The following is a 27,485-nucleotide window of genomic DNA, read 5'->3' on the forward strand; positions in this document are numbered from 1 at the left end:
TATATACTCTGTTGTCTCAGTATTTTGATTCTCTTAATTGTTAAAGCTTCCACCAGAGAATGAGTAGAGGAAGGGAAAGGTAAAACATTGAAAACTGATTTTACAAAGAATTATTACCTCAGATTTAGGGCAAAGGTTGACTTTAGAAGTATCCATTGTATGGTCTATTTATATACTTGGTCATTTCTCACTGATAATGGGATTTGGTTTATTTTGTAACACATTCACTTACAGAGTTTAGAATACCTTTTTTTATATATTAATTCTAACCAAGAAATTCAGTGATGATGGAAGGTCAGATAGAGGGTTAAGATAATTTAGCATGTTCAGTTCAAGAGAAAAATTGAAATGTAATTATTTGTCCCTAGAGCTAATGGTTCTGGTACGGGAAGAACAAGACGCTTACTCTAAGGTTATTCTTTTTAAAAGTTAATATTTTTTGAGTAATTCAGAAGACACAAAGCAGTATACAGTGAAAAGTTTCTTTACTACTTCTGTCCCCTAAATGCTTAGGCCCTCTTCAAGAGGCAACCAGTTATATAATTATTTTTTAATACTAAATTCTTATGGTTTTAAACCATTTGCAAGCATCCATAGAAGAAAATTTACCTGTGAGTTATTAATGCAAGGAAGTTCGGCATCAACCTTTAGTATTTCTTTTGGATAGAATCTTTTGTTTACATGTGTACCTAAATGTTTACATATACGTACAGATTTATGTACCCATATGTAAATATGTGATTTGATTTAAAAAGTGAAATATAGTATAGAAAATTAGGAAAACAAGAAGAAAAAACATCTGATAACCTTAACAGAACCAAGTATAATCAATTTAATATAGAATACTTCTTCCCTAGGTTTAAATTCTAGACACATAGTAATTTTACATACTTTTTTTCCCGTAACTACAAGAATTTCACGTTGAGCATACTGGGTTTCTGACTCATTTCTTATGAGGGATATGAATTCCTTAGTTATATTGCTCTTGGAAGCTGGAGCAGGGAACTAACCCTTACTGGAGACAAGAGGAAATGAGAGGTTGGCAAGAGTAGGGAGGTTAAATAAGGGTACATATTTTTATAATTCAACCTTGAGAAAAATAAAGGAAAAATCAAGCTGCAGTATTTCTGGGTTCTTAGAACTGATTGCTCGTCTTTTTTTGACTTTTTTTCTTTTTTTTTAGGGAGGATTGGATCTGAGATGTGTAGACGATAAGCTGACATTTTATTGTTTTGAATGCTTGCATGGAAAAACAAATGCCTAATACACAGTACTCTGCCTCTAATCAAAATTAATTTATAAACTTCTTGGTAGAATTTCTTCGAGGGCGATCCCCTAAAGTTTCTGGAGAACAATGAATGTTTGTGGAATTAATAGTACATTACCCAGGACTTGGTGGTCCGGCGGTTAAGACTCCACACTTCCACTGCAGAGGGCGCAGGTTCGATCCCTGGTCGGGGAACTATGATCCTGCATCCCATGCGGCATGGCTAAAACAAAACACAAAAAAACAAAAATAGTACATTACCCAGTATTACTAACTTAAGTAAAATGTCAGTGCTGATCTTTTTTTTTTTTTTTTTGGCGGGCTGTGCTGCATGTGGGATCCTAGTTCCCCAAACTGGTGCCCCCTGCATTGGAAGCGCAGACTCTTAACCACTGGACCACCAGGGAAGTCCTAATCTATTTCTTTTTATCATTTATAAGGACTTTCCTAGGATCACCTGGAAGTAGTGGTAGTCTGCTTTGTCTCCTCTGTTTTGTAGGCTTTCCTTGTTTTTTGTTGTTGTTTTGGTTTTTTAATGTCCTTGACAGTTTTGAGGAGTATTGGCTAGATATTTGGTAGAATTCCCCTCAATTTGAGTTTGAATACCACAGAGGTGAAATGCCCTTCTCATCACATCATGTCAAAGGGTATGTGATATCAACATGACATATCAACATGATGTTTACCTTGATCTTTTGGTTAAGATAGGGTTTGCTAGGTTTCTTTACTATAAAGTTACCTTCTCCTTCTGAATTCTTTCTTTAGAAGTGAGTCACTAAGTCTAGTCCACGTTCAAGGGTGAGTGAGGGTTAAGCTTCACCTCCTAGAGGGTGATAAATCTACTAATATTAATTGGAATTCTATAAGGAAGATTTGTCCCTTTCCCTCCTTCTACTTTCCCCTCCCTCTGTGGGAGTATTTTAAAGCAGACCACAGATAACAAACATCATTAATAAGAATGTTTTTATAGTTCTTGATACATATTGCCAAATCCCTGAAGGGTTGTAGATGTTAACTGTAGGACTAGCAATGTATGACTGAATTTTCATGGTACTTTTTTGGTGTTTTTCTTTTAGGTGAAAGTTTACATTTTTTTTTAGAAGTGAATTTTTTTTTAAATTTACTCATTTTTGGCTGCTCTGGGTCTTCACTGTGGCGCACAGGCTCTTTGTTGTGGCGAGCAGGCTTCTCTAGTTGCGGCACGCAGGCTCTGGAGTACACGGGCATAGTAGTTGTGGCTCGTGGGCTTAGTTGCGGTATGGGATCTTAGTTCCCTGACCAGGGATCGAACCTGGGCCCCTTGCATGGGGAGCATGGAATCTTAACCACTGGACTGGACCACCAGGAAAGTCCCAAAAGTTTACATTTTAATTTGCATTTATTTTATTTACTTAGGGTGACCTTTTAAAATGTTTGTTAATTAGCTGTAGCACCTCTTTTGGGAATTATCTTTTCCGTTGGTCTTTACCTATTTTAAATATTTTTTAGAGATTTTCTTGGCTCTCTTAACTCTTTTGTCTCTTAGACTTAAGAGGTTTATTTACCATTTTGCTTACTGGCCCTTCATTTTATTTTTTTTTTAAGTTTTATTTATTTATGGCTGTGTTGGGTCTTCGTTTCTGTGCAAGGGCCTCCTCTAGTTGCGGCAAGTGGGGGCCACCCTTCATCGCGGTGCGCGGGCCTCTCACTGTCGCGGCCTCTCATTGCGGAGCACAGGCTCCAGACGCGCAGGCTCAGCAATTGTTGGCCCTTCATTTTTAATCATCTTCAGGGTTTTGTCTTTTATTCACATCTCATGACCACATCGTTCATAGTCCTGTTGTATTCTTTTAAAATTTTTTCCTCCTTCTGTTACATTTACCTACGTATATGATAAGGAAATTTGTTAGCTCTTGGTAAAGCAAAAAGTAAACAAGTAAGGCTATTTTAGGTAAAAGTCATATAATGGTAGTTCCATTCCAAATTAATGTGCGAACTATTGTGGGTTAATCTAGCATAATCTAGCAATAATCTAGGATTATTTGCTTTAAAAATTCATGACTGATTCTCCCAAGCATTTTATGTTAAAAGTACTTTAAAAATATTTACTATTTTGCAGTGTGTTACAAAAAACCCATTTCAACCCATTTGAAAATTACTTGTATAATCTTGAAACCTATGTTGACATTTTATTATATTTTGGGAATTTTTGTTACCCCTAGGTATTTGTAAAATACTTTCTTTTAAAAAAGCATAATTTATTTTAAAAAAGAAACTTAGGAGATAACAGCTTCTTACAAAGATATATCCCAAACCAAATATTTACTTCTGTAAGAGGAACCAAGATGAACTTGCACACACACATACAAATGTATTAATGCTTTCCCCCCTAAATCTTTAATGGCTGGAAGACTTTTTTTAAACTTCATGTTAGTCCTTAACACCTATGGCAACAACAAATAGCTCTAAGATAAAAGAGCTGAAGTAAAATTGTCAAAAAAAAAAAAAATCCAGGGTTTATGTTTATCCTTCAGTTCTTCTAGCTTGTCCTTTGAAGAAGTTAGTAAGTTAAAGCATTAAAGAAAATGAAAATACTCTCCAATTAATATTTCACATTGTCATTGGATGTTATTTCCAATTGCTCTCTTGTGATTTTAGATCTATTTTTCTGTGATTTGCAGTTCTGTTAACTTTTTAGCTAATAGTCTGCTAGATATTTAAATAGAAAAATTTGTCAAAATAGGCCCTTATAAATCTGGCTTTGGAGCCATCGAGAAGAAAGGGAAGCAAATAATGTATAACAAGTTCTCAATCTTGCTATGACATAATGGACTAATAATAATATAAAGAACTCCTAAAATCAACTAGACAAAAAGAGTTTGAAAAAGAAGAAATACAGATGCCAATAAACTTGAAAAGATGTGCAGCCTCATTAGATAGAAAATAAAAGCAATGAGACATATTTTGGGGCTCTGACATTCTGGCAAAAAATTTTTTTAACGTTATAGCCATATATTATTATACTATTAGTGATAGTAATAATGTTTGTAATTACTATGCTATGCAATTAGTGATATGTACTATGTGCTGTTGGTAGAATTAAAATTGGTAAAGGCTTTTTGTGAATGCCCTTAGACCTAGAGATTTCATTTTTTTGTACTTAGTCCTACAAAAATATGGGCACAAAGATGTTTGTTGCAACATTATGTTAACAAAAATGTTGGAAAGGCCCTAAGTTATCTCTACTAAAGGAATGCTAAAATTGTATGTTTGTGTTTTGGAGTATTATGTAACCATTAAAAAGAATGAAGTAGAACTTTATATATTGGAAGGTCTCCAAGACTTTTTATGTTATAAAAAAACAAGTTGCAGAACATGTATAGTATGATCTCATAAAACCTACCAAAATGATGGGTATAAATACATATAAAAAGACCTGAAAGTATTCGCACTGGGCTGTTAACTATGATACCTCTTGGGAAAGGGAGTAGAATTGGGGAGAGAGGAATGGGGAGGTTGGCATTCGTCATTTTACTCTCTGTGCTTCTAGGGATACCACTGATACTAAATATGTAACACTGGTAATGTTGCTGTTTTACAAATATTTGCTACTAAGAGTATTTGGCCTAATCAAGAACCACTTTTGAGAAGTTTATTTCCCAAGGAATCAATCCTGTATATAATAAGCATGCAGTTCCATGGCATAATCCTAGAAAACACAGTAGTAGAACTACAGTATCTACTCTTCCACCTTTTCCAAAGTTATAAACAGGCAGTTAAGTTTGACTCCCCAAAGATGAAATAAGGTAGGTTAAACCCACCCAGCATGAGCTGGAGAGTTTAAGGTTCTACCGGCAGATAATAAATTGGTTAACGGCACTGGAAAATTCCTTCAGCACATACAGAAACAGGATGACTCAACTGACTAATTACAGCTGAACTCTACCAGGAAAGGTTTGTTAGTTGTAGTTGAAGGAAGAAATGACCTGGATCTGAGGGATATGGGGAATTAATTGCATTTGCCCTCCCAAGATACAGAGTGGATTATTTTACTGCTTTCCTGTGCTAAGAGTTGTTTAGGAGTGGATGGTTTGAGAGCTTTAGATGTATTTTGTCCTTTATGCTGCATAGAAAGTCATCTATAAACTGTTGCTTAATCTACGCCCAGAGTCAGATTGCTATCACAAATATTCATTATACTGGGAAAATACTGATAAGTTAAATACTTATTATGGAAAATCTTAAAATAGAAAAAAGTAGAAATGTATAAAAGCTCTCCGGTACCTATCACTCAACTTCAATAATTATCAACTCATGGCCAGTTTTATTTCTTCTATGCCGGTATTTACTTCCCTCTCTCCTCTCCAGGATTATTTTGAACTTTTTCAGTGCACTTTTATTATTTTTATGACTTAGGCCTTTTGTGACCAATTGGAGTAAAGCTGGTTGTCGTCGAGGGTCAGACCCATGTCTTTGACATTATTTAGCATTGTTCTCACATTAGGGATATATATCGAGGAGGTGAATAACTCCTCTGAAACATGAAAAGCAAAAGCATTGTTTTAAGTTACTTTCTATCAAATGCCTCTTCTAGGCTGATTTACCAGAATTCTGACTCAGTAACCCAGTTTTGTCTTACTCAGGATAGAGCAGCTTCTTAATGTCTTTGGACACCAAGGGATTTAAATGTGGGGTGGGATTGGGTGAGTTTTTTGCTCTAGTGCTTAGCTGGTGGTGTGCATTGACACTTGCTCTGAGGTCCTAGCCAAAAGAGGACTGTTTCCATTCTGTTTTTTTAAAAAGTAATTTTAAAGTGGAAACTATTAACTGAAAACTGTATAGTACTTAAAACAGCTCAAGTTTACATGCAGAAAGTTCCGCAGAAGCATAGCACTATTGAGCAATGTCCTGTTTATAAATGCGTTTTCTCATTTTACTGGAGGTTAATTAAGACCAACAGATACTTTAAATTCTAGCTGATATACATGTCCCTGGCATATATAGATACAGAGAAAATAAACATTGTCCAATATTCAAAAATATTTATTCATTGCTATGGCTTAAGCAATGAGGGAGGTGTTTAGAGACAGAGTGATGACTAAAATAGGTTCCTGCCCCCAAGCTGTGTTTTTTTGGGTGGGGGTGGTGATGGTGGTGGTGGAATCTAATTTTGTAAGTCAAATGGATTAAAAAGAGACTTAAAATAGCTGTTTTACAATTTTTATGGGTGATAAAAACAAGTCTCCCTTTATAAAAGTCGGTTTGCTAGTACTTTGTATTTCTGTGTTCAGGGGCTATAGAACTGGATAGACATTGGGCATTTTAGTACTTGAATTTTATTTTAAAAAAACTTAGGACTGTATCTTTTAATTTCAACCAACATTTTATTGGACTGGCAAGGCACTGAGAGGGAGGAAGGACCAGTATTTGTAAGTGGACACTTGCATATGTCCACACCCAGCACAGTCTGAGCCCTTGTTTCCTTATGGACAGTTTGAAAAAACAATTGAGAAAGACTTTCAGGGGTGAACTTTATCTACATATAAGGGTAGATTATATATTTTTTCAGGGTTTTCTGTGTTGGATATGTACATACAGTCAGTTGTCTAACATGAAGGCTAATCAATTAAAAGTGTGGACACAGAGTGGCCTCAGACAAAACTGTGAAGTAGTCAGAGTTTGTGTTTGGTATTTCCTACCTTCTGGAGAGTAAAACTCTCCAGCTTAGGTTACCTGCAACTCCACTTCCTTCCCCTTCCAATCCCACCTGCCCTTAAGTCAGGCAAGAAGATATTAGATGGGAAGTAGGATTTCCCTGACTATTCTGCAACTAGATTTCACCTCAGTGTATCTTGGCTGTTTCCCCAAATCATCACATAGAAATTTGACTCATCCTTTTCAACAGCTGTATAGGATTTCAGGTACTCATACTATTATTTATTTAATTAGAGCTACATAAATAAACACTTAGAATTACCATTTTTTGCTCTTATAAAAAGTGTTGCAGTGACCATTCTTATACAGAAATTTTGCATGCTTATTTTGATATGGATATCTAAGTTTTCTACATAAATTTTCCAATTTTCTGATAAAAGTGATGTTTAGATTTGCACTTCTTCCATTTTGTATTTGCTTATTGGCTCTGTTTTCCTGTGAACATGCTCTTTGCTCCTTTTTTTCTGTTAGATTGCCATTCTCATATTGATTTTTCAGTTATCTGTAAATTAAGGAAATTAATGCTGATATGTGTTGAAGTTTTTTTTTTTTAAGTTCTTTGTCTTTTTATTTTACAGTATATTTTTGGCTTGTAGAAACTGGATATCATTTTTGGCTGTCAAAATTATTGATCCTTTATAGGTTCTTGGATTTATGTTCTTCTACATGTATCCCAGTGGCCTTCTTGTAGTTATACATTTGTGACTTTTTTAGTTAAATTTTTTCCATATTTTAAAAGTTTTAATATATAAGTACATAGTCGTTATAAAAAATGTTTAAAAATTGACAAAATGAATGGCTGTCCCGCAAATTATATTCTCTCCCACAGAGCTAACCACTCATTAAGTTTGATGTATTTTCTTCCAGTCCTTTTGTATGCATCATACTTTAATTTAAAAAAACAGACAACTATTCCACCATTTCTGAATAGTTCATGGTTTAAGATGGCACCTTTATCATATTCTAAATTCTAAATAGTCCATGGTTTAAAATAGCACCATTTTAGAAACACAGCTGAAGATTTTGGCTCTGATTTTTACTAAGAAATTTCAGACAGTAAACTAGGAAATTTTTCAGAGTGACAATATGTATAAAATCAAACCTTTGGATATGTAATCTCTCACAGAAAACTATATTTCAGATTATTACACCTGTGCCATATGTACAACACAGTAGTCCTTTGAAGTTCATGTTTTCTGGAATAAATGACTTTAATTTTCTTGTCCATAAATAACAAATAAGTAATTCTTGCTTAAAAGATTCAAATAACAAAGGAACATATATTGTATGATTCCATTTATATGAATTGTTTGTAATAGGCAAATTCATGGAGACGGAAAGCAGGTTAGTGGTTAACCAGGGCTGGGAGGAAGAGAGGGAAGTGAGGAGTGATTGCTAATGGGTATAGGTCTTGTTTTGGAGTGATGAAATGTTCTAAAATTGTGGTGATGGTTGCACAGTTCTGTGAATATACTAAATATTGAATAGTACACTTTCAGTGTCTGAACTGTATAGTATGTGATTTATCTCAAAGAAGTTGTTATAAAAAATAAATCTAAGACATATGTATATAGATATAACAATAGTAAATATTTGAAGAATAACTTGTAAATATTCTAAAAATAAATAACTAAAAACAGCACATTTACACATTCTACATTCTGGTAAAATCATGGGGTCAGTTTGTCAGCATTCTTTTCTGATCCATTGCTCTAGTTGACTATTTCTGTGTGTGGCCTCATTTAAAAAAATCACTCATACATCTAGAATTTGTTTTGGTATAAGGAATGAGAGTAAGGAGTCAGCTTTCCCCAGTACCATTTATGGAATAACTTGTCTTCCCCCCCAGTGATTTGATGTGCTGTCCTCAACCTATAAATTTCTATAATGGACGTCATCATCACTGACCTATTGAAGGAGCATTTTGACTAGGCTCCCTACGTTGACTTTAGCTTCTTTACTGGCAGTTTTCCATAGTGCAACCAAGGTGATCTTTTAAAAACACACAGGCATTAAACCCTTATGGACTTCACATTGATCTTTGGATGAAGCCCTAATCTTGAACATCGCCTGGAAAGCTCTGTGTGGCCTGGCCCATTGACCTCTCTGGTCTCATTTCAGACCACTCTTCTTGTTGTCTGGATTGCTGTCTGAATTCCAGCACGTCGGGGCTTTCTTTCAGTTCCTTCATCAGGTTATACTCTTACTCACTACAGGGTCTTGCACTGCTCTTTACTTTGTGTCTAGAATGCCTCCAGCCCTAGATCCCCATACCTTCCACTTCCACCTTACCCTATTGTATTCCAGTGCATCCTTCCACTTTCAACTCAGCATTAACTTCTTTAGTAAAATCTTCCTAACTCCCTAGATAAGTTTAGAACCTGTATATACTCTACAGGCACCTTTTATCTTTTTTTTTTTTTTAAGTAACAGCTTTATTGAGATATTCACATACCACACAGTGCACCGTTTAAAGTGTACAGTGGTTTTTAGTACATTCATGGCGTTGTGTGACCATCACCATAATCAATTTTAGAACACTTTCTTCACTAGAGAAGAAAGCCTGTACCAATTAGCAGTCACTCCCCATTTCTCCTCAAGCCCCTCAGTCCTGGGCAACCACAATGATTTTTTTTTTATTGTGATAAAACATACATAAATTTCACCATTTTAACCATTTTTTAAAGTCGGTAATTTAGTGGCATTACATTCACAGCATTGTACAACTATCTCCACTATCTGTTTCTAAAACTTTATCACACCAAACTCTTAAGTTATTACTTATTAAGCAATAGCTCCCCATTCTGCTCTCCTCCAGGTCCTGGCAACCACAGTTCTACTTTGTCTATATGAATTTGCCTATTCTAGATATTTCATATAAGTGGGATCATATGAGTCCTTTTGTGTCTGCTTATTTCACTTAGCATAATGTTTTCAAGGCTCATCTGTGTATCAGAACTTCATTAATTTTTATGACTGAATAATATTCCATTGTATGTATATACTGCATTTTGTTTATCCATTCATCAGTTAATGGACATGTGAGTTGTTTCTACTTTTTGGCTATTGTGAATAATGCTGTTATGAACACTTAGCATACAAGTATCTGTTTGAGTCCCTCTTTTCAAATCTTTGGAGATAAATACCTAGAAGTGGAATTGTTGGGTCATTGATAATTCTTACGCTTAACTTCAGGACCCATCAAACTGTTCTCCAGAAAGGCCATTTAGGAGGTGTCTAATTTCTCCACATTATTTATTTCCTTTTTTAAAATTAAAGTCACCCTAATAGGTGTGAAGCGGTATCTCATTGTGTTTTGTTTTGTTTTGTTTTAAATTATTTATGGCTGTGTTGGGTCTTCATAGGCTGCGCGCGGGCTTTCTCTAGTTGCGGCGAATGGGGGCTACTACTGTTTGTTGCAGTGCGTGGGCTTCTCATTGCGGTGGCTTCTCTTGTTGCAGAACATGGGCTCTAGGTGTGCGGGCTTCAGTAGTTGTGGTGCATGAGCTCAGTAGTTGTGGCTCACGGGCTCTAAAGTGCAGGCTCAGTAGTTGTGGCGCACGGGCTTAGTTGCTCCACGGCATGTGGGATCTTCCTGGAACAGGGCTTGAACCTGTGTCCCCTGCATTGGCAGGCGGATTCTTAACCACTGTGCTACCAGGGAAGCCCTGCATTGTGTCTTCATTGCTGCGCATGGGCTTTCTTTAGTTTTGGCGAGCAGGGGCTACTCTTCGATGCAGTGCGCAGGCTTCTTATTGTGGTGGCTTCTTGTTGTGGATCACGGGCTCTAGGTGCGCGGGCTTCAGTAGTTGTGGCTCACAGGCTTACTGTGAGCTCACAGGCTCAGTAGTTGTAGCACACGGGCTTACTTGCTCCGTGGCATGTGGGATCTTCCTGGACCGGGGCTCAAACCCGTGTCCCCTGCATTGGCAGGCGGATTCTCAACCACTGCACCACCAGGGAAGCCCCCTTTGTCCATTTTTAAATTGAGTTGCTTTTGTTATTGAGTTAGGGGGTTCTTTATGTAGTCTGGACATTAAGTCATTGTCAGATACATGATTTGCAAATATTTTCTCTCATTCTGTGTGTTGTTTTTTCCAGTCTTTTGGTCCATTTATCTTTTATAACATTTACAAGTTTGCATTTATAATTTTTAAAATATTTAGATTAATATCTGTCTCCACTATTAGAATGTGAACACCCTTAGGGTAAGGACTGTATCAGTTTTTGCTCACTTTTATATTGCTAATGCCTAGCACAGGTGCTAAATATTTTTTGAATGAATGAAGGTCTTTTAAGTTAAATTACGAGTTCCATTGATTGCCTATTCCATCTTAAATATCTATAGTACTCCATCTTGTTACTCTTATTTTTCAAAATCTTCCCAGCTATTTCCTGGCTTTTATCATGTTCATTCATGTTAATTCATGCCCCTCCTGCCCCGCACATTGGTATCATTTTAGATAACTCATTTTTTCCTTTTAGAGGGCTTTCTTGGTAGGATAAAGGCTGCAAAGTTGCCATAGTCAGCTTAGGCTGTTATAGTAAAATAGCACAGACTGTGTGGCCTAAACCATCGGTCCCCAACCTTTTTGCACCAGGGACCAATTTCACAGAAGATAATTTTTCCACGGGGGGTGGGGAGGGATGGTTCAGGCGGTGATGTGAGCCATGGGGAGCGGCAGATGAAGCTTAGCTCACTCACCGGCCACTCACCTCCTGCCAGGCGGCCTGGTTCCTAACAGGCCGTGGACCAATAGCCGTCTGCAGCCCGGGGGGGTTGGGGACCTCTGGCTTAAACAACAAATATTTATTTCTCACAGTTCTGGATTCTGGGAGGCCTGTGATCAAGGTGTTGGCAGATTCAGTGTCTGGTGAGGAATCTCTTCCTACTTTGTAGATGGATGCCTTCTTGCTGTATCTTCACATGTTGAAGAGAGAGAGATATCAGTCTCTTCTTTAAGGGCACTAATCACATTTATCAGGGCTCCACTCTCATGACCTCATTACCTCCCAAAGGCCCTACCTCCAAATACCATCCCCCTTGGGGATTAAGGCTTCAACATATGAATTTTAGCAGGGACATATTCAGTCCATAGCAGTACTGGGGATAACAAAGTTAAAGGATTTGGTAATTAAGCAGAGTAGGGCTCTAGTATCATCAGCTTCACAGATGGGGCCAGTATAGAGTATCTGAATACATTTGCATTTACAGGAAATCAGTCTGATGGTAAAGTGGTAGCCAATCATTTGTATAGATTCATAATTCATATAAGATTAGTAATAAATTCATAGATTTAAGTCAATAAATATGAACTATACTTAGTTTAAGAAAACTATTATGAATCTATACATACATGAATTCTTCATAGTTCAAGAGAAAGAGTAACTCTGAATAGTAGTCTTATGATATTTTTTCCTTCCTCCTAGATTTAAACAGTCAAGATAAATCAAGCTGGGTAATCATGGCAGAAGGTGGATTCGATCCCTGTGAATGTGTTTGCTCTCATGAACATGCGATGAGAAGGCTGATCAATCTGGTGAGATGAACAGGACAGTCCTATTCAGAACTGAACTGTACCACTCTGTCTTGTTTTTGGGAGCATGTTGTTTATTGGAAGATTTTCATCTGATGGGCACTAAAAATTATTTCATAATTGAAATTCCACAGTGGTTTAAGTCATAATGGTTAAAATGCTTGCCAGCAGTTCTTTTATTAGATATAAAAACAGATTGCTGTCTTTATTTATGGTAGATTTTTGTTGGCGAAATTCACCATCATGGGTGGGAAACACACATGTGTAGAGACTTTTCTGTTCTGTATTTTTTTTTTTGGCCACACCATGTGGCATGTGGGATCTTAGTTCCCTGACCGGGGATCGAACCGACGCTCCCTGCATTGAAGCGCAGAGTCTTAACCACTGGACCGCCAGGGAAGTCCTCTGTTCTGTATTAATGCATATAATTTTTGGCTATACGGAGCTTGTTTACCTGATAAACTGCTATGAAGTCACACTTCCTCTTATGATATAGTTCAAATCCTACTCCAACAAATGGCATGACCATAAAAATCTCTATATAGTTTATTTCCAGATCCAAATCAGTTACTTGACAGAGGCAGATTTCTGAACAACAGGCTTTGAGTGTAGTGAGATTTCAGCTGTAGGTTTTTAGAGACTTTTAAAGCTTAAATACAGGGCTGTTTATGTACTATACTTTATACTTTTTATATACAAAGGAAAAATTTGACCATTATTAACAATAAAGTACAATTGACCCTTGAACAGCGTAGGTTTGAACTCTGAGGGTCCACTTACATATGGATTTTTTTTCAATAGTAAATACTGCAGTACTACACCATCCACAGTTGGTTGAATCCAAGGATGTAGAACTGCATATTTGGAGGAATTGCGTATACTGAGGGCTGACTATAAGTTACATGTGGATTTTCAACTGTATGGCGGGTTAGCGTCCCTAACCCCTTCGTTGTTCAAGGGTCAACTGTATATTATTATTATGTTATACATTATAACAACATTTTGCTGTTTTAAAATACTCTTGTACCGGGGTATATTATTATAGGCCAGTTAATAAAGGCAGGTACAAACATTTGCTGGAATACTTGAATAAGCAAGTTTTCTGCTCACTCATTGTCTATGTACAGTGATCAGAAGTGCATTGATTGTGAATGATGTTCCTTTGAGAATTAGCATATACTAGGACTTATGATCCTTAAGAGTGCCTTAGAGGGATAGAAATAAACTAAGAACTTATAAATTAAATCAGACTCTTGTGAGTATAGAAATAAAATGGCAATGTCATATCTCTGATAATTGATGTAAAAATAGATTAATCTGAGAAGAGTTTAAAAAATATTTTCTCCTGTTTATTTATGAAGTTTGAGCTTATAGTTTTTAATGTCTTAATTCAATCAAACATAAGGCAAATTTTTTTCAAATTACTCTGATATTAGGAACAAAAAATAGACTTGTAATTTAATTGTGGTAAAATTTCCCAGGAGATTAGTTTTTAATAAGGGCTACTACCTCTTTTTATTTCCTAGTATAGTATTTTTTATTTTTAACATGCTTTGTTCTATTAGCTCTGCTGCTTTTTAAGAGATGACTAAAACTAAGCCCTACTTTTTTAGGGTTCCCTGTACACTTAACTTTAGTAGATTGTCAAGGAAGCCATGTTTAGCTTTTTTTTTTTTTTTTAATGGGCACATTAATTCATGCTTGATGGCGTTACTTATAGCATTCTTGGTTTGAAATACTTCCTAATTATGTGAAAATAGATTTTAGATTTTTACCGATCTTTTAAAAGTCCACATTTTTTAGTGTATGATGGATATTTTCACACAATGTAAATTACTGATGGATGACCCTCTTATGTATAACACGCTGATAGCAGTATTGAAGATTCCAGAGGGAGGAGAAACTCATTTGATTCATTAAGTAAACTTGCTGGCAAGGTTTGATAGATGTTTGTTTGAATTGAACTGTGCTTTTTAATTTTTATTTCATGTGTATTTCTTCTTCTTTTATTTAAATTCAGAATCAAGCAGCATTTTTGGATCATATCTACATTGTTGATATTTAAGTGCTTTCTAAACATTTTTCCTAAGAAGTATTGTTAGAAATATGGTCTCTAAATTCAGAAATTCAAAGATTTATGAATAATACTATTTATTGTAACATTATTTACAGTAATAAAAAGTTATAAGCAACCTTAATGTTGACTAGTAGGACAGTGGTTATATCATGGAAATTCATATGGTAAAATCTTGTTTAAAATAGTTGTCTTTGAAAAATATTTAAAAACAAGGGAGATGTGTGTGTTATGTGAAATGAAAAAAAAAAGATGTACAAATGGCGTTTAGTAGATCTTGCTTTTGTGTACACATACACATACACCCACACACCCACTCATTTCATATACATGTGTGCATAGGAAGAAAGACTAGAAGAGAATACACCGAAATGTTAAAAGTGGTTATCTCTGGATTCTGTAATATGGGCTGAGACTTCTCTTTTATACTTTCTTGTATTTTCTGTGATAATAAATCTTATAATCAGAAAAAGGTTATCTAGCAAAAACTATCAATATTTTCATTTAAACGTCATTGTATTCTTTTGTAATATATCAATACTAGACTTTTCTACCTCTCATGCATCCATTATCTTCTACTCATACTTTATAGGACCTTTTTTCCCCAGTGTCTGTTATCTTATTACCCTGTGGAACTCTAACTCTACAGCCTATATTTAATTTAATTTAATTTAATTAATTAATTTATTTATTTATATAAATTATTTATTTTATTTATTTATTTTTGGCTGCATTGGGTCTTTGTTGCTGTGCGCAGGCTTTCTCTAGTCGCAGTGAGCGGGGGCTACTCTTCGTTGCGGTGCGCGGGCTTCTCGTTATGGTGGCTTCTCTAGTTGTGGAGCACGGGCTCTAGGTGCACAGGCTTCAGTAGTTGTAGCACGCAGGCTCAGTAGTTGTGGCTCACGGGCTCTAGAGCACAGGCTCAGTAGTTGCGGCACACGGGCTTAGTTGCTCCGCGGCATGTGGGATCTTCCTGGACCAGGGCTTGAACCTGTGTCGCCTGCATTGGCAGGCGGATTCTTAACCACTGCACCAGCAGGGAAGCCCCAGCCTATGTTTTAAAAGCAATTTATCTGAGGGTATATTTTTTCTATATTAGTTATAACTACTAGAATTTAGATGTCTGCATGCTTAGGAAGCTCATAGATACAATAATACTGTGTTATAGTATGATAACAGTGCAGAGATTTAGTCTCATTGTTTTAAAAATGGACATCTAATTCATCTTTGTAATAGCGTACCATCTCATTAATTTCACGTTCTAATTTGGGATTTTTATTATTTTTGACCTTATGTAATAAAATTGGATTTTCTTGTGTATGATGGATATTTTCACACAATATCAGTTACTGATGGATGATCCCCTTATGTATAACATGCTGATAGCAGTATTGAAGATTCCAGAGGGAAGAGAAACTCATTTGGGGAAACTTGAGGATTTTAATGATTTTTTTATGGTTAGCTCATTAGTTGTATGTTGGGTTGTAGTTTTTGTTTTGCCTATTCTGTGAAAATAGATGGGCTTTGCCAAGGGATATATTCAGCTTAGAAGCAGTTAAGATTTTACCGTTAGTTCCTTTCCATTTTAATAAAGTTCTATTCATTCACAATTTAAAACTAATTTATTTTCCTGATTTAGTAATGATTTCAGTTAAGGTTCTTCATTGTAAGTAATAGAAGTTTTAGATGATTTAAGCAGAAAAGGACATATTAAAAAAATATTATGTGGCTCACATTGGATAATCTGACATGGAAAATGAATTGGATCAAAGGGAATGTAAATGCCAAAATGAGCCCATGCTCCAAAATAGCCCAGCCAAAAAGCTGCTGCTCCTGAATTCCAGACTTTTGTGTATCCAACTGTTGATGCAACATCTCCATTTGGACAAATAGTAGACATTTTGTACTTGATGTGTGCATAACTGAACTTTTCTTGCCCCCAACCTTATACTTCTGTCTTCTCTCTTTTTTTTTTTTTTCTTTTTCTTTTGGCCACGCCATGAGGCTTAGTTCCCTGACCAGGGATTGAACCCGGGCCACAGCAGTGAAAGCACCGAGTCCTAATCACTGGACTGCCAGGGAATTCCCTGTCTTCTCTATTCACTCCATTATTCTGGTTGCTCAGGCAACAGCTTTTGTGTCATCTTTTACTCTGTTCTTTCAACCCCATGGCTAATGCAGAACCAAATCCCTTTGGCTCAACCTTAAAAATATATATCCAGAATCCAGCCATTTCTCACACCTCCAGTGAAACACCCTGGTCTAACTTGCCATCATCTCTTGCCTAGATTATTGAAATTAGCCTCCTTGTTGGTCTCTTTGCTTCTACCCTCTTGCCGTCTCCATTTTCTTCAACTTTAGTCTCACTACAGGAGTTGAAATGATCTATTTCCGATAAGTCAGGTAATGTTCCTCCTTTCCTCAAAATTCTGCAGTAGTTCCCCATGACACTCATAGTGAAAAGAAACAAAATTTATGTGGCACTGTAATCTGTCCCCCTTCACTCCACTGGTTCCCGTTTGCTCACTTTGTTCTACCGTTTCTGGCTGCCTTGCCATTCCTGAAAATACAGGTCACATACAAAGGATCAAGTGTCTAAATGACTTTTAGACTTTTCAACAGCAAAATTGGAAGGCATTAGCACAGTGACTTTAAATTCTGAAGGGAAATTATTACCAATCCATCATTCTATATCCAACCAACTATCAAATAGGAGGAGAGTCTTCAAAAATTTTACCTCATGTACCTTTTCTTAGCTGGTTACTAGAGGATGAACTGTTTTTCACCAAGATGTAGGCATAAACCAAGAATGAAGAGATTTCGAGTGTAGAAAGCAGGAGATCCAACATATGAGAGAGGCAAAAGTAATTTCCAGAGTGATGGTGAATGGAGATCCCAGGATAATGGTGAAGGGACATTCCAGGGTTATAGCTACCTGCATGCTTTCTTGATAAGGGAAGCTGTTTATATACCCTAACTGCTCACCCAGCCTAGTCCTTCATTAATAAATATGAACAGAAAAACAAGCAAAGAGTTGAAGAAAATAAAAGGACTACAATGTGGTCGCAGGTACAGCTACATTAGAAGACAAGATGAAATAGTTAGATCCTTCTAATATGAAAAGTCATTATGAATGTATAGCTATAAATGCAGACCCATACAAGTATGTTATGCTGGCCTTAAGTACCACCAGCAACATGATTTTTTGAAATGGTAAAGTTTCAAAGTCACCAGATTCTTGGTAGAGTCATAAACAAAACTAAGTATAGTCTTCCCTTGATTTAAATGTGAAAGTCCAGTTAAATTCCTCGATAATTCTGTGTCGAGTATAACCATCCAAAAGATACTTTGTGTTTTTCTTTGAAATGGACTTAGATTATATTATAGGCTCAAGTTTTTCACTTAGTGAATGTGTGGCAGGACCTTTGAAAGTTAGGGGGGATGCAAGCCAGTCACAACAACCAAAGAACTGCCTCTCAGATATCCGGATGCCCTAGTACTGACACATTTGAGAACTTTGAATAGGGGGGAGAATTAGTGTTTATTTAAAAAAAAAAAGAAAACGGAAAAAGGAAACCCAAGTAAGCTGAAGGCAGGCAGGAAGAAACAAGAGAAGCATAGTTAATAGAAAGCAATAAAGTAAAATGTTATGTGTGAGTGGATTATACTTATTAATAGAGACAGGTTGGAGTTTTTAAATGCTGTTGTTTATCAAAGGAGACAGACACTGAAAACAAAATCTCATAGATAAGTGATGAAAGGAGCGGGGGTGTAGGGGAAGCTGTCCCAAAAGAATGTGATACTCTTAATCTCAGACAAAATTAATTCAAAGCCAAAACAGTTGAACACAGGAATAATACTGACAAAAGAGAGAATCCATCACGTCTGGGACAAGCTGTTTATGTCCCAAACAACAGAGAATGCAAAAACAATTAGAAATAAAAGAAGAAACATATTTTAGAAGTATCTGAGAAATGTTAGTGAAAGCCATAGAGATGCCTTTGCAGGTTAAGGTTAGAGTATGAGAGTATGTGTAGGTCAGGATAATGTTTGTAAATGCATAGAAGAGGTTCCAAGGAATATATCTCAGATTCATAACGATGGTTATATTGGGGAGAGTTTGATGGGAATGTAGGCACTATTTTAAACCCACAGAAATCCTCTGATGTTGATCATCCTTTTTCAAATGAGGACCCTGAGGTTTTCCCAAGTATTGGAACCGACCAGAGAGTGGCAGAGGCACATTCGAGCTTGGCATTAGCTCCAGGCCCTGTGCTGTTTCTTCGGTACGATGATCTGCTCTGCTTCCTGTCGGTTTCCTTCAGGTACCTTAAAAAAACGCACTATATTTGCAGTCAAGGAGGCGGTAGAGGAATAGGAGAAAACTGTGGAAGAGAGACTCTTCACTGTATTTTTACCTTTTAAAACTATGAGAGTATATTACCTATTCAAATATTAACTTAAAAATAAAACTTTGTAAGCATCTTCAGAGGTATTATAAGCAGGACAGTTCTATAGAAAAACTAGTAATCACAGACTTTTTCCACTGAAGAATAAAATTTTTGAATGCACTGTTAATGTGATTTGCAAAGAAAATATATTCTACCATGTTTAGCTTTTTAATAATTTTAATAAGACTGTATTCTCATCTTACCTTTGTTGATTTCTGAATTGGTACAATTTTTTCTCATGTTAAAAATATATATAAAAATAGAAAAAACTTGTATGTCTTCTAAGGCTAAATGGACATAAACAGCAATTCAAACACTTTACTATTGCCTCACCAGTTCCATGTACGTTTTGATTATTTAACTGCTAAGCTGTACCAGTACAAAGAATATAAATCTGATTTTCATGCATTTTATTATATTGGGTTGACCAAAAAGTGCCTTTGGTTTTTAAGTAAAAATAAGAGACACGTTTTTCATTTTCACCAAGAACTTTATTGAACAATGTATTCACCCTTTTGTTCCACTACCTTCTGTCATTTTTCAGGCAACTTCATACTTCCATCTTCCCAAAACTTTTTTTAAAAAATAGATTTATTTATTTATTTATTTATTTATTTTTGGCTGCGTTGGGTCTTCATTGCTGTGCGCAGGCTTTCTCTAGTTACAGCGAGTGGGGGTTACTCTTCATTGCAGTGCACAGGCTTCTCATTGCGGTGGCTTCTCCTGTTGCGGAGCACGGGCTCTAGGCGTGTGGGTTTCAGTCGCTGTGGCGCTTGGGCTCAGTAGTTGTGGCTCACAGGCTTAGTTGCTCTGTGGCATGTGGAATCTTCCTGGACCAGGGCTCGAACCCACGTCCCCTGCATTGGCAGGCGGATTCTTAACTACTGCGCCACCAGGGAAGTCCTTCCCAAAACTTGTTATCTTTTTGAGCAAAGAACTGTTCCAGGCGCCTTTTACGGTCTTCCAGGGAATGGAAATTTTTTTCTATTACGAGAATTTTGTAAAGACTGAAATAAATGGAAATTCGAAAGTTCAATGTCTGGTGAATACGGCAGATTAATCAGAACTTCCCAGCCAAGCTGTAACAATTTTTGCCTGGTCATCAAAGAAACATGTGGTCTTGTGTTATCCTGATAGAATATTATGTATTTTCTGTTGACTAATTCTGGATGCTTTTCATCAAGTGCTGCTTTCAGTTGGTCTAATTTGGAGCAGTAGTTGTTGGAATTAATTGTTTGGTTTTCCGGAAGGAGCTTATAATAGAGGACTCCCTTGCAATCCCACCATATACACAATCCAACCTTCTTTGGATGATAACCGACCTTTGGTGTGGTTGGTGGTGGTTCATTTCACTTGCCCCACCATCTCTTCCGTTTCACATTATTGTGCGTTATCCACTTTTCCTCACCCGTCACAATTTGTTTTAAAAACAGAACGTTTTCATTACGTTCCAAATGCAAAAATATGGTGAAGAAGGTTTTTTTCTGCTTGATTTATGTGGAACCCAAACATCAAAGCGATTAACATAACCAAGCTGGTGCAGATGATTTTCAGTGCTTGATTTGGATATTTTGAGTATGTTGGCTATCTCCCGCGTGGTATAACGTTGATTGTTCTCAATTAATGTCTCGATTTGATCGCTATCAACTTCAACTGGTCTACCCGACTGTGGAGCATCGTCCAGTGAGAAATCTCCAGCACGAAAAACTTCACAAACCACTTTTGACATGTTTGATCAGTCACAGCACCTTCTCCATACACTGCACAAAATCTTTTTTTGCATTTCAGTCGTTTTTACCTTTCTTGAAATAATAAAGCATAATATGCCAAAAATGTTGCTTTTTTTCTTCCATCTTCAATATTAAAATGGCTACACAGAAGTTCACCAGTTTTGATAAGTCTTTTTTTAAATGCACGCTGATATGAGAGCTGTCACATACAATCTAAAAAAATTGTTTCGAATGAAGTTAAAGACAACTAAGTGCTACTAGAGCCACCTTAACGGAAAAGAACGAACGAACTTTTTGGCCAACCCAATATAGCTGCAATATGGACTTTTAAAGCAAATGACTGTATCACTGTATTCTTACAGGAGTGTTTTAAATGATACGTTATAAACAGTGTTTCAGTTAAGGTTGGTAAGACTGCAGTACAAAGAATGCCCATTTTGGGGTGCTCATGACAAGTAAAGCTTTACTTATTCTATTGGCGTGTTTCCTTCCTATGATCTAATTACACCCTTGGGTTACACAGGTATTAGACTGTTTTAATGTAGTTGTATTTTGCCAGGTAAGTGTTTTGCCAGGATTTGTTTGCCAGGTTCTGTTTGTCTTAGGAATGTTCAGAAACATTAAAAAATGGAGGCATTATCTGACATTACAGGCATTTTTCTATCCTAATCTAATACTCTAATTAGAACTTTAATGTTTTACTCATTAAATACTGGCTAAGTAGACTTAAAGAGGTGGATAAGAATATAGAGTGAGTCCCTTTCAATTAAAATCAGATATCTTTATCATGTTACATACAGTTCTGTGTTTCATTACTTGTTAACATGGGAATATGCCTATTGATAAATATGGGTTTTTATTGATGTAGTAGTAGAATACTACTGGATATGTAGAAAGATGCCAACACAAAATCATAGTCTAATTATAAATCATTCTTTTAAGTTGTAGGTTTTTTGGTGTGTGTCTCCTCTGAGGTTAGTTTTGTTTTTAAGGAGGTATTTCCTTATAACTGATATATCTAGTTGTTTGGGTTTTTTAAAAATAACTTATATTTCCTTACAATCATAAAGATGGCCTGGCGAGAGACTTTTTCAGTTCCCCATTTGCAGAATTATTCTGTTTCTATCCTCTTCTGCTCTCTTGCCACCTCCTTCTCCTGTTCTCCTTGACTGGCTGTCTCTTGGTATACAGTTTCTTCTATTAATGATAGGCGTTCCAGAAAGAGAACAGATGGATTTAGAAATGTGAATTTAGGTTATGCTTTGTGTTTTTCCTCCTTTCTGTTGTAACCTAAGGTTTGGAATGCAGATAATCCCCCTTTTGTTTGTTTGTTGAGCTCTGTATTTCAGCTCTAATCTAAACCGAGTAACTGAAACTTCTGCATCTCTTAATTTACTTACATTTGTTTCCGTATTAAAGTACTGTAAGCATGTGATCTGGGAGATCATTGGTCAGATTCCCCTTACAAGCCTGAAGGCCTTGTAAATTGTGACTCATGTCCACTGTACTTAAATAAGTCACGTTGAGTAAGACCTATCATTGGCCTTTTCCTGGAAGATGTATGCCTGAAAAGTTTCTTGAGAAACTTCTCTACCCAGCAAATATATCTACTGCTAGTATCTTTTCCTATTAATTTATATTTTTGTAAAATGTTTTTTAATATGAATAATATACTAATGTTCTTTCACAAAATCAATACATTAAAAGTAAGACCAAACTTCTCACTCGCTTCTCTATATCTGGCATGTTCCTACTTCCCTAGATGAATTTGATATGCACCTTCCCGGATCTTTCTCACAAATAAACATTTAGATACTATGGTATATATATTTTATCCCCAATTTAATATTATTTAGCAAGTCCAAGGAACAAAGGAGAGGGACATTATTTTATAGAGAAAAAGGAGTAAGTTGGGAGGGGTTGTTTTGAACAAAAGCCCATTGGAGAAAAGTGAGAGCTCAGGGTGATGATGGCTTCTCATTGGCTGAGTTGCTGGGGTAGTCAGTTTCTTGTAGGAGATGCAGTGTACATTTTTTCCTGTTGGGGCCTGTGATTGATGATCTTCTGTTGAGGTCTGTAATTGGCAATTCTTCTTGTAATTGACGTCAGGTTGTACTGTGTGAGGGGACCCCCTTCTGGCCTCCTTCACAGAAGTGAGGTTATGTTTTATTTAAAAGATAAAATAGCTAGTGCATGTCCTCATGGCACAAAATTCAAGCAGTACTAAGTGTAGAAATGGACAAGTAAAAATCTCCCTATGTTCCCCAGCCTCTCATTGCCACTTTACTGATTTTAAGCTATTTACAGTTTCTCTTATATTCCCGTTATTATGGCTGTATAACAAATTACCCTAAAACTCTGGCATAAGTAAATCCTTTTAATTAACAAACTGTGTGTCTGGAGTTCATACAGAGCACAGTGGAGACGGCTTGTCTGCTGCATAATGTCTGGGTTCTTAGCTGGACGACTGAGAGGCTGGGAGCAGGAAGAGCATCTGGAGGCTTGCTCACTCACTGTCTGGCAGTTGATGCTGGCTGGTGGCTGAAACCCTACCTAGTACTGTCAGCCAGAACACCTACATACGGCCTTTTCATGTGGCTGCTTGGCTTCCTCACAGCACAGTGGCTTGGTTCCAAGGGCAAGCATCCATCCCACGAGAGGATGGGGGAGGGAAAGAACCATGCAGCCTGGATACTTTTTATAACCTAGCCTAAGAAGTCACATACAACACTTCTACTATACTTCTGGTTGTAGCAGTCCTGAGCCTGCTCAGCTTCAAGAGGAGGGGGAATAGACTTCACCTCTTTTTTAATTGAGGTATAACTGACAAATAACATTAGTTTCAGGTGTGCGACTTGTATATATTAGGAAATGATTGTCGCAGTAAGTCTAGTTAACACTTGTTACCATACACGGTTACAATTTTTTTTCTTGTGATGAGAACTATTAAGATCTACTCTCTTAGCAACTTTCAAATATGCAATATGGTATTACCAACTATAGTCACTATGCTGTACATTACATCCCCAAAACTTAAACTATTTTGTAACTGGAAGTTTGTACGTTTTGACCCCCTTCACCTATTTCACTCACCTCCCAACCCCCCCCCCACCTCTGGCAACCGCCAATCTGTTCTCTATATCTTTGAGCTTGATCTTTTGTTGTTGTTTTAAATTCCTCATATAAGTGAGATCATATGGTATTTGTCTTTCTCTGACTTAATTTCACTTAGCATAATTCCCTCAAGGTCCATCCATGTCGTCGCAAAAGGCAAGATTTTGTTCCTTTTTAAGGCTGAATAATAATTCTATTATATTGATATACATATATGATGGATATATGTGAGGTGATACCTCATTGTGGTTTTGATTTGCATTTCCCTGATGATTAGTGATATTGAGCATCTCTTCATGTACCTGTTGGCCAACTTTATGTCTTTTTTTGGGAAAATGTCAATTGAGATCCTCTGCCTATTTCTTAATCAGATTGTTTGTTTATTTGGCTATTGAATTTTATGAGTTCTTTATATATTTTGGATATTTAACCCCTTATCTGATATATGATGTGCAAATATCTCCTCCCATTCAGTAAGTTGCCTTTTCATTTTGATGATGGTTTCCTTTGCTATGCAACAGCTTTTTAGTTTGATGTAGTCTCACTTATTTGTTTTAGCATTTGTTTCCTTTGCTTTTGGAGTCAGATCCAAAAACTTATCACCAAGACTGATGTCAGGGAGCTTACCACCTATGTTTTCTTCTGGGATTTTTATGGTTTCAGGTGTTACATTCAGGTCTTTAATATATTTTGAGTTAATTTTAAACCACTTTTGAGTTAGGAGACTCCACCTCTTGATGGGGAGTGGCAAGATTCTGGAAGAGCGTGTGTGGTTAGAAATACTGCTATGACCGTTTTTAGAAAATACAGTCTGCTATATATCTCTTTCTAGAAATTTGTTTTCACATAGGTTACAGATCTTGTATCCTTATATGGTGAAGAGAGGGCAAGAAAGCATTCTGGGGTCTCTTTTATGAGAACACTAATCCCACTCATGTGGGCTCCACCCTCGTAACCTAATCATCTCTGAAAGGCCCCACCTCCTAATACCATCACATTGGGGATTAGGATTTCAAAATATGAATTTTGAGGAGACTCAAACATTCAGTCCGTAACAGCAAATCAGAGTCAGCCTCATTTTCAAGTATCATGGTATTGGAATTTTGTCTTTCCTTTTAATATACTTGTAATATGTGAATATCTAAATTACGGACACTTGAAATAATGTAGAAATACAGAGCAAAATGTCAGAGTCCCCCTTCCTCTTGTCCCCCACTCACGTATCCCATTTCATGACATTTATTGCTCTCTTGGCCAGAGGTTGCATTGAGTTTGTGGACAGTCATGTATCTATATCTATATCTTTATATATAATCAAAATAGACTGTACCATAAAGGTATAGCATATAAGTTATGTTGTTGTCTTATCAGTGGCCATAAATTACGTGATGACTTTTGGTTCAATAAATTAATTAAACTAAAATTTAGAAGGTATTTTTGTAGGATTTGGGAAAATATATGCATATCATTTGGGCAACCTATTAGTGTTAGACATTCAAAAACTATTTTCAAAATACTCAGACTTGCCTTTAACCTGATTATTTGAAGTCTTTAGGCTTAAATGTACATGGATTATTGTGGTCCTTCCAAGTTATTGAATATTTTTGTTAATATTGTAGGAAAATATGTAGAGATGCTACTTAGTCATTAAGAACTAAATGTGATCAAACAACCCAATCGAAAAATGGGCAGAAGACCTAAATAGACATTTCTCCAAAGAAGACACACAGATGGCCAAAAGGCACATGAAAAGATGCTCAACATTGCTAATTATTAGAGAAATGCAAATCAAAACTACAATGAGGTACCACCGCACACCGGTCAGAATGGCCATCATTAAAAAGCCTTCAGGAAATTCCCTGGTGGTTCAGTGTTTGAGACTCCGAGCTTTCACAGAGGGCCTGGGTTCGATCCCAGGTTGGGGAACTAAGATCCCACAAGCCACGTGGCATGGCCAAATAAATAAATAAATAAGAAGAAAAAATAAAAAGCCTTCAAATAACAAATGCTGGGGGAGGGGTTGGAGAAAAGGGAACTCTCCTACACTGTTGGTAGGAATGTAAATTGGTGCAGCCACTATGGAAAACACACAGTATGGAGGTTCCTCATAAAAACTAAAAATAGAGTTGCCATATGATCCTACAATCCCACTCCTGGGCATATATCCAGACAAAACTATAATTGGAAAAGATACATGCACCACGGTGTTCATTGCAGCACTGTTTACAATAGCTAAGACATGGAAACAACCTAAATGTCCATCGACAGATGAATGGATGAAGAAGATGTGGTACATATATACAATGAAATACTATCCAACCATAAAAAGAATGAAATATTGCCATTTGCAGCAACATGGATGGATCTAGAGATTATCATACTAAGTGAAGTAAGTCAGAAAGAGGATACCATGTGATACCACTTATATGTGGAATCTAAAATATGACACAAATGAACTTACCTATGAAACAGAAACAGGCTCACAGGCATAGAGAACAGACCTGTGGTTGCCAAGGGGGAGGAAGGGATAGGGGAAGAAAGGATTGGGAGTTTGGGATTAGCAGATGCAAACTATTGTGTATTGAATGGATAAACAACAAGGTCCTACTGTATAGCACAGGGAACTATATTCAATATCCTGTGATAAACCATAATGGAAAAGAATGTGGAAAAGAATGTATATATATATGTATAACTGAATCACTTTGCTGTACAGTAGAAATTAACACAACATTGTAAATCAGCTATACTTCAGTAACATAAATTTAAAAAAAAAAGAACTAAATGTGATCAGATATAGTTAGGTTTTAGCTGTCTCCCAGTTGAAACACTGGGCTTCCTCAGTGGTGTGATTATGCAGGAATAATTGAATTGAATGTACTTTGTATTTTGTCATTTCTTTAAAATTCCCCTCCTGTAATTTGGCAATGTATATCAAAACTTAAAGTGTACAATACCTTCATTATATCAACTCTACTCCATATTCTAAAGAGATTTATCAAGTGTGTAAGAATGTATTTATACGAACATTCACCACAACATTGTTTTTCATATACAAATTTGGAAATGATGCAATTTAATGGAATGCTGTGCAGTATTAAAAATTAGGGGGAGCTGGGTTTTGGCAGTCTAAGGTTATTTCAGGCTAACCTGTTACTGTGAGCTGTGTGAGGTCTGGTCAGAGGACATTGACCAACTGTTTAACCCCTGATTTGAAAGTACTTTTTTGTTGTTGGTTTTGGAATTTCACTTTTTGAAAAAATAGTAGTGATAAATATGAGTATGCTTATTTGTACAAACAGGCAGCCCTTTCCTGCATATTGCTATAATCCAAAAGCATTCTGTGGGCCATGACCTGAGTTTTTATATACATTTTATATTTAATTTTATATAATATTTAATTATGTCATTTAATCCTCACAATGACATTAAGGTTGATAACAGATTGTATTTATCTCTTCTATAGTTTGAAACTCTGCTTAAGAAAGTAACAGACACAGAATTTGAAACCAGATACCACTGACTTTAAAGCTTCCCTTTTGAACCACTGTTCTGTACCACACTGTTTACCAGTCCACAGGTAGACCCGGTGCATGGGAAAGAAGAGCACCTCCAATA

The 27,485-nt window shown here is 36.4% G+C and overlaps 1 protein-coding gene across 1 annotated transcript in view; it reads left to right on the forward strand.

The window, feature by feature from the left end:
* Nucleotides 1–27,485, forward strand: part of SMIM14 (small integral membrane protein 14) — a 63,092-nt gene that overhangs the window by 13,090 nt on the left and 22,517 nt on the right. Inside the window, exon 2 of the mRNA XM_059923162.1 lies at nt 12,392–12,501. Coding sequence (XP_059779145.1) covers nt 12,427–12,501 — 75 coding nt within the window. The 5' untranslated portion in view covers nt 12,392–12,426. The remainder of the gene's footprint in view (nt 1–12,391; nt 12,502–27,485) is intronic.

Source organism: Balaenoptera ricei, chromosome 5, assembly GCF_028023285.1.
Source record: "Balaenoptera ricei isolate mBalRic1 chromosome 5, mBalRic1.hap2, whole genome shotgun sequence".
NCBI lineage: Eukaryota > Metazoa > Chordata > Mammalia > Artiodactyla > Balaenopteridae > Balaenoptera > Balaenoptera ricei.